The sequence below is a fragment of the Hibiscus syriacus genome, unplaced genomic scaffold (assembly GCF_006381635.1).
Source record: "Hibiscus syriacus cultivar Baekdansim isolate YM2019G1 unplaced genomic scaffold, ASM638163v2 tig00003041_pilon, whole genome shotgun sequence".
Lineage (NCBI taxonomy): Eukaryota > Viridiplantae > Streptophyta > Magnoliopsida > Malvales > Malvaceae > Hibiscus > Hibiscus syriacus.
The window spans coordinates 4299148-4307677 of record NW_024061960.1 but is presented as its reverse complement, the minus strand read 5'-3'; the positions used below and the strand labels follow the sequence as shown (position 1 = coordinate 4307677).

Below are 8530 nucleotides of genomic sequence, written 5' to 3'. Positions count from 1 at the left end.
TGGCATAAACCACAACATCAAGATCATCAAAAATAAACTCTACAGTAGCTACAGCTTGAGAGAAAAGGAACTCAATCGTCGGCGCAACAGCGAAAGAGTAAACGACACCAAGATCTTTTAGCAAATGATACCATGTGAGAAAGTGGCCATCGATGACAAGAAATGAAGAACGAGTGTGTGAAGAAGAGATGAGCAGCAGTGATTGTGTATTACTAAAATGTGAAAATGAATTACAAACAATGCTTGATTTAATCCACTACATTGCTAGGCTTATATAGCCCTCTAACAACCTGCTAACTAACTAACTGAAGTGCTAACAGAATAACAAATACTAACTAATCTTATTAACATTCTAATATTCTAATATTGTGCATATTACTTCGTATTAGTTCTGTATCGAGTTAAAAGAGGGGAAACTGTGTTTCCTTTGTTTAGACCATGAAATGTGCTTAATTCATAGGTTAAATCGACAGCGAAAATCAGCCTTTCTCTTTCAAGATAATAAAGCATGTTAACAGATAAATGAGCAATTTCAATCAAATCAGCAAACCCCATAAATGTTCATCTTTCCAAAAAAAAAATGTACACATTACAACATTTTAAAGAGGAACAATTGATTACCATCCAACAGAATCTGTTCTAAAACAACTTATGAAAAGGTTACATCAACTGATATTCCGAAAATTAAGTTATCCCATTCAAAAAGCAATAACCGAATATAAACTAGGAAATGAATCTTCTCAAGCAAAATCATGCTATTTGTTGCAATCAACAAATGGATGTCAAAACAATTGAAATCGAATATAAACTAGGAAATGAATCTTCTTAGATACTGTCTTAAAGGTGACGAGTGAAGATAATAGTCAAGCCCTTTGATAACCATCAATTATCAGTAATGTATTAGTATGAACTTCACTTGGATTATTCTAAACTATAAGACAAATAACAAAAACCCAATAAAATAATCAACATGTGACCTAAAATAAATTTAAAAGAAATAAAAAAGGAAAGAAAACCCAAATTCAAATCTCAGTAACTACTTAACTGTGAACAATTTATGATAGCAAAGTGTGCAAGCAACCGTGAATAAAGAAATATCTTACATCTAATGAGACAATTTAATAATTTTTTTAGGTGCTGCAATGACAGACCAAGCATAGATATATTATTTTAACCAATTCAAAGAGTTAATGAAAACAAATGTGATTGTGAGAGAAAATATTGTAAATTCCAGGAAAAGAAGCAATGTACTAGCTCTAAAATCAACTTGAAAACAATAAGATGTATACTATATGCGTGAGCAATAAAAGAACTAGAATATAATAAAGAAAAGTCGCTGCTGCAATCGCCATGAACACCACTAGCACTGGAGCGCTCAAGATTCGCAGAGAATGGAGGGTTATCGCTTTTCAGTGATATTTTAGATTAAATTTTTTTAACAAAAAGGAAAACAAGAGATATGCTAATTCTTTTCTCTTTTTTTGTATTTGTGAGAATTGAATCCAACAACACCAGGCAAAACCATGCTCATGGGTTGTAAATTTCAAAATAAACTAATTATAAAGAATAAGTTGAAATTTGAAGGGATGTTTACCTCGACTGCGACAGAGAAGAAATCGATAGTGCTGGAAGAGAATAGAGACATATCTGTTGGTGATTGAAAATCGATTGCGGCGGCGTGATGTTGCGATTGTGGTGATGGCTGCACGGTGGTGGCTTCATTGTGATGGCTGGGCGTTAGAGGAAAATTAGAAAAAATGGGAATGAAACAATTAGGGATTTGGAACATGATGGGTTAAAAAGGATTGTAAAATTGCGGCGTTTATTAAAAAAACGCCACTAAGATACATGATTGTCACGAAGTTTATTACAAAAAACTGTTAAGGTGCATTACTATCGCATCGCTTATTACAAAAACGCCGTTAAGGTGCATGATTATCGCAACATTTATTAAAAAAATGCCGTTAAGGTGCATGACTATTGCGGCGTTTATAAAAACGCCCCTAAGGTGCATGACTATCACGTCATTTATTATAAAAACGCTGCTAAGGAGCATACCTATTACAACGTTTATTACAAAAACACCGCTAAAGTACATGAATATTGCTGCGTTTATAAAAAACTCCGCTAAGGTGCAGGACTATTGCCACTAAGATGCATAACAATCACGTCGTTTATTACAAAAAAGTTGATAAGGTGCATGACTATTGCGACTATTGTGGCAATTACTACAAAAACGCCACTAAGGGCCATGACTATTGCGACATTTATTACAAAAATGCCGCTAATGTGCATGAATATTGTGACGTTTATAAAAAACGCCGCTAAGGTGCATGACTGTTGCCGCTAAGGTGCATGACAATTGTGACGTTTATTACAAAAACGCCGATAAGGTGCATGACTATTGCGATGTTTATCAAAAACTCCACTAAGGTGCATGACTATTACAGAGTTTATTACAAAAACGCCACTAAGGAGCATGGCTATTGCGGCGTTTATTATAAAAACGCCGCTAAGGTGCATGACTATTGCAACGTTTGTGTAAAAACGCCGTTAAAGTACTTCTCTATCACGACATTTGTTAAAAAAACGCCACTATGGATGAACCTATTGTGGTGTTTGTGTAGAAATGCCGCTAAAGTTACCATTTTGTGGCGTTTAAAATATAAATGCCACTATATATTTAAAGTTAGTTTCGTTTACTCTAAAAACGCCGTGTTACCTTCATCCGGAGTCACTATGCTGAGTCAATTACTCTTTCATCTTCACTGAAACACCCACAGCTACAAAACTTTACTCTATGGTAGCCTCCATCTGCTTCGCATGTGAAGATAAACGTGGATGCAAGCGTTCAACCAGAAGTAGTCTTGCTCGGATTTCATGGCTAGAGATGCTAATGGTCAAATTATCGGTGTTGGACATAGGATATAAAAAACATCACTTGTGTGTTTACTGCCGAGGCGCTTACTGTTGTTCAGGGAATTCAATTTGCATCAGAGATTGGCCTCCAATCGGTGGTGGCGGAAAGTGACTCCAAATCAGTGATCTCTAGGCTCCAAAGCGATACCACAGATTTCTCTACTATAGGCCATCTCACCAATGATGCAAAGACCTTTGCAACTCACTTTAGAAGCTGCTCATTCACTTTCATTGGGAGAAATGGTAACACAGCTGCACATGCAATGGCAACGGATGGAATAAAAACCTCTAATGACAGATTTGGCTAGAGGAAGCTCCACCAACGACCACACGAGTTGCTGCCATGGATCGAAGATTTATCGACCCACCTTAATTTCTGCTGCATGTGGGTTTTTTCTTAGGGGATCGCATCCTGACTTGAGCTTTGGCTCCCTCCCCTTCTCAGTCCTCAGCCTCGGATCTCTATTTAGTTTGGTCTCTCTTCGGGCTAAGGATTCTGAAAAGCCTCTCCTTTGTTTTGTCTGTTTATTATTATTATTATTATTATTATTGTTTTGCCCTCCATGGTTTTTGTTTTTGCTTGTTTCATTTCTGCTTTTCAATTCGTGTGTAAGTGGGGCTCTAGTTTTTACCCCTGGCCAATTTATTTATTTTCAACAAAAAGCTTCAAAACGTCGTTTTTTCAAATAAATAAATAATATGAAAATCGAGTTTTATTATTTATATATTGAGACCATTAATATTTGAATTATTCAAAACATAAATTAATTCTTTAATTTTTGCATATGATATTAGAAAACTCTAATTGGAGTTTCAGTATCCATACATGTGTAATATAAATTGGGATAACACAATATTTTTTTTCTTATACTTTAGTACATTTTCTCAACTTTAATTATGATTTTTTATCTCAATATTCTCAAAACTTTGTAACTCTTCTTATATTTAATTATTTTAATGATATGAAATTTTAAGATAACATGCGACATATCATCAAAATTATAAAGGAAATCTAGTTTAGATATTATTGTAAACAAAGAAAATATAAGGATCAAGTTAACAAAAGTTAGTAAGTTAAAAAAAATCGAATTTACGGACTAAAACCAAACAAAAATTTAAGTTTAATGATGATTTTGGGAGAAAAATTAATTAGGTGATCAAAACAGAACTGTAAAAATAGTTGTGTGGCTAAATATATAATTTATCCTTGTTATTTCTAATGGAGTTAATAGTTTGAAGCAAACAAAATACTATTTAAAATTAAGAGAGTAAAACGTTTCAGAAAATACTTTAGGGATAATTTAGTACAAATGACATATTTTAAGGGGATAATGATAAATTTAACTCAAAAATTTATAGAAAATAATTAATATTTTATTTTAAATAATTCATTTTTATAATTTAATTAATTTATAATTATATGTTGAATATTTTAATATTTTAAATTTTTATAAATTATATCAGACATTTTTTATTTTAAATTTGATTCGGTCTGAACCTGATTATCATTCCAAATTCCATTTTTTTAGAAGGAAAAAAACTCAAGCCTTTAAGATCTGATCGAAAGTCATGTTCGAATCTTATTTACATCAATACTCTTAAGCCCTAAAAAAATAAATAAATAGTTAAATAAGAATAAAAAAATAAAAAGTTGTTGAAAAAAGGGCATCGAGCGCAGTCAAGAAGTAAATGTGGCAATAGAACAGATGTTGTTGTGTTCTTCATCGGCAGTAATTCGAAGGATATCAGTGTCGTGGCTGATTTTGGCTAACAATACTAACTTCAAATCCCACCGCCTCTCTCGTTCTGGTAAATTCCTCTACTCACTAAATCTTCTTATTTATACTTTCTATCTTCCTTTTTTTTTTCAATTTGCTGGGTAATTCCTTTTCCCCTTTTGAAATAACCAGCCGATGCTTCTCTGGAGTTAGAGAGCTCCACGAAAAGAGCCATAACAATGAGCACACAGTCTTCCATCAAGGACGCTTTTTCTAACTACGCTGATTACCTCAATGCCCTTGTAAATTTTCCTTTCCTTTCTCTTTTTTCACCCTTTTTTTAGTTTAGTTTACATTCTGTATCTCTTTTTTACCTTGGGTCGCATAAATTCTCTGAAATTTTTTGATGTTTATTCAGGTTTTGTGAAACTTTAGGAGGTTTTTAAAGTGGTGAAAATCTTTATCTTGAAGATGTAGATTATGTATACCCAATAGACTATAAAGTCTTGAGCTGGGTTGGGAAAAAAACACAAGTATCAGCATTAATGCTTTATACCCTCATTTCCACAGGGACAAATTGGTAGGAAATAACAATCATTTGTTCCAATAAAGACGTAAAATCGGTTCTAGATCATTTGTTCTAGCGGTGAAGCTTGCTCTCTTGTTGTATACTTGCAAGTTGCAATATGGGGATATCTTCTCCAAAATGTTCAAAGTTGATTACATGTATATAAGCTGTTAAGTTATCTTGCATAATGGGGATTTCTTTTTTGCATGTATCTACTTCATTGTTGAAGATTATTTTAGATGAAATGACTAATCAACCCAAATCGTTTTTTGTAGAATGAAAAACGGGAAAGGATAGTTAAAGCTAGTCGTGATGTAACTATGAATAGTAAAAAAGTCATATTTCAGGTGCACAGGTAATGGTCAGTTTACCCATTTTCATTTCTCAGGATTCCAATGCTATAATATATTTTTTTTTTGTTCTCATGGCTGTTGCCTATTCATCTGGTTCTTAATGCAATTAGTCAATTCAAATACATTGTTCCTCTTGCTGTTATTTACTATCTATTTTCTTTATCCTCATGGTTTTGTTTGTTTTCAAGAAATGAATTGTTTTTATGTCAGTTAATATGATATGCTAATTTGCTGTGGTTTATTTATACTTTCTTATCTAGCTACAACATTTGCTTAATGACAGAATCAGTAAAAACAATAAAGAGGAAGTTTTGGAAAAGGCAGAAAAGGATTTAGCGGCAGTAAGAGATCAGCATATCTCGCGACTGGTGAAAGAGTTGCAAGGGACTGATTTTTGGAAGCTTCGGCGAGCATACTCTCCTGGGGTTGCCTCTTTTTCTTCTTAGACTCTAGTGCAATAGTGCCGAAGAGAAAAAAACTTAGTTGACTTGTTATGCTTGTCTCTTTGCAGGTACAAGAGTATGTTGAAGCTGCAACATTCTTCAAATTCTGCCGAACTGGAACCCTCTTGAATCTTGATGAGATAAATGCTAGTTTATTACCACTTAGTGATCCATCTCTTGAGCCTTTGCAAATTAACCTCCTTGACTATCTCTTGGGGGTAGATGCCTGAATTTTGTGCTATTTACCTTTTGAAGACTTAGGCTGATGAAAGCTTTTGATGCAAATACTTTTTGAATAACATTATATCCCTCTGTTAAAATATCATCTACTTATTTTCAATATACATGCATAAACACACGTCTCTGAAAAACAAAACCAAACCAAACCATTCACATAAACTCCCACATGTATTAAAATGTAGGGTATCTACTCTTCCTTTACAGCTTGCAGATTTGACTGGAGAGCTGATGCGGTTAGCGATTGGTCGAATATCAGATGGCGAAGTAGAATATTCTGAGAGAATATGCCATTTTGTACGTGATATCTATAGGGAATTGACTCTTGTTGTCCCACTTATGGATGATAGTTTTGACATGAAGACAAAGATGGATACAATGCTCCAAAGTGTAGTGAAAATAGAGAATGGTAATATTGGTGCTGATTTTCTTTCCCTTAAAGTCAGAATCATCGTGCAGTATATTATTTAAGATTTCTTTGTTAAGCTAATGAATGTCTGATGCCTATAATTCCACGGGTTTGTTGTTATTATATGTGCTATAAATGCCCAAGGATCTTAAAAGACTTGAAAATCCATGCACAACTTGTATCCACGTGATAATTCTTTTGCTGGATCCCTTATACGAGTTCTTGTTGCATGCAGCGTGCTTTAGTGTTCGTGTTAGAGGATCAGAGTACATTCCTCTTCTAGGGTCCAGTGATCCAAGTTCCTTCTTAGTGGGAGTGTCTGATGCAGAATTATGAAAGTAACTTCTACTTCTCTTAGTCTCTCTTCTTTCCTTCTCTTTGTTTTAATCGTGCATGTGTGGTATGCCATTAACTTCATTTAATTCCCCTTTTGCAGTTCTTGGCTGGAAGAGTGTTTCCTGCTTGAGATACAATGGTTTTGGAGTACTTAAAGAAATGTTTACTGAGAATCTTCTATGAATAGAAAGTTCTTTTAAGGCTTATGCTTTGTTGGTTTTGTTTCTAGTGCACTTTGTTAAAGCTTGATGTAATTACCTTGCATGCTAGACTCTGCAAATGGTTATAACAAGGGAAAGAACTACCGTCTGTTTGAAAACTTTCATATGACAATTCTCTCTCACCCATTTTAGTTGATGGGGAGTTAACAATGGAGCTTAGAATTAGAAATCTTTTAAAAGATGTCCCGAGTCTGATGCAAGAACTCATTTAGTTAGGTTTATTTTGACACTTGGATCCAGTTTACATAGGTTGAGCATGTTTTAAACATATTAACATCCTATTTAGTGATTGATCCTGTTTATGCCAAGCCAATATTCCTAGTCTTATCTAAGCATCTACTACAAATTGAGCTCTTCCAAGTATATAAAGCTTTCTCTTTGCTCATAGCTTCAGTTTTCTCTAATTAGTAGCACTTAGCAAATACTAATTTGTAGTATTAGTTTGTCATCAAGTTATTATTACCGAAATGTTTAAAATACAGAAATAATTACGACAGGAAAATAGTGTGATGTATCTGCTTGAAATTTCCGTGAGAAGTTCTGGTAATATCCGAATGATTGGTGCATGATATTTTCTTCCTGTGTAGGGTGTGAATCTATCTGTCCACATAAACACATTTAGTTTTGCTTTAGAAGGTTGGAAATCAAAGACTACTCTCTAGTTAGTGCTCAGAAGGATTATTTTGGTGTGAAGTAAAACCTTATAAGACGGCAAAGCTTTGAAATCTGCAATTGTAATGACCGCTTGGAATTCATTTGTAAGTGAAATATGGTTTTGAAGGAATAGAAGGATGCATGGTAGTCAACATAGAAGATCAGCTGCTGTGTTTTCAAAATTAAGATGGATTGTGTATATACTAGATTTGGGAGTGGCTTGGTTAGCAACGTTGGGTCCAGTGGCTCGGTTACCAACTATAGTGATTCCGCCTTTCAATTTGCTTTGGGTGACAAACGGATTTGTTGGAGTGGAACTCGATCATTAGGTCCTCAAGAGGTGCAATTGAATTCACTTTGACATACGAATCAAGCGACTTCGGTGGTAAAAGAATTATTGTTATTTTTTGAGATCCCGAGTTCAACACTAAGAATGTCATGAGTATGAACGTTCAATATTAAATGATTGTGAGTTATCTTTAAATAAATATTATCTTGTGCTTATCTCAAATTAATTAAAAAAATTACTTTGTTGTTTATTTGATGTGTAGAGTTACGGTTGGGTTTTAGAGTATATAATAGAGAAAATAATTTTAGTGACCGAAAATGTCTTATAATATACGATTTTAACTAATTTTTTTTTGGATTTGCGAAAATGACCAACAAATTTGC

General features: G+C 33.9%; 1 protein-coding gene across 1 annotated transcript; it reads left to right on the top strand.

Moving 5' to 3' along the window:
* Positions 1–4569: 4569 nt before the first annotated feature.
* Positions 4570–7170, top strand: LOC120169418 (translin-associated protein X-like). Its single transcript, XM_039177559.1, has 8 exons — positions 4570–4728; positions 4830–4939; positions 5481–5560; positions 5842–5983; positions 6070–6219; positions 6446–6647; positions 6883–6985; positions 7084–7170. The coding sequence occupies exons 1-7, from the start codon at positions 4626–4628 to the stop codon at positions 6981–6983; spliced, it is 888 nt and encodes a 295-aa protein (XP_039033490.1). The 5' UTR covers positions 4570–4625; the 3' UTR covers positions 6984–6985; positions 7084–7170.
* Positions 7171–8530: the final 1360 nt, after the last annotated feature.

Excerpts from the sequence above, each read along its gene's own strand:
- LOC120169418 (XM_039177559.1), top strand. The coding sequence starts at position 4,626 with ATGTTGTTGTGTTCTTCATCGGCAGTAATTCGAAGGATATCAGTGTCG. Across the intron at positions 6,220-6,445 it reads TCCTTGACTATCTCTTGGGG|CTTGCAGATTTGACTGGAGA; the intron begins GTAGATGCCTGA and ends CTTCCTTTACAG. Across the intron at positions 6,648-6,882 it reads TGTAGTGAAAATAGAGAATG|CGTGCTTTAGTGTTCGTGTT; the intron begins GTAATATTGGTG and ends TGTTGCATGCAG.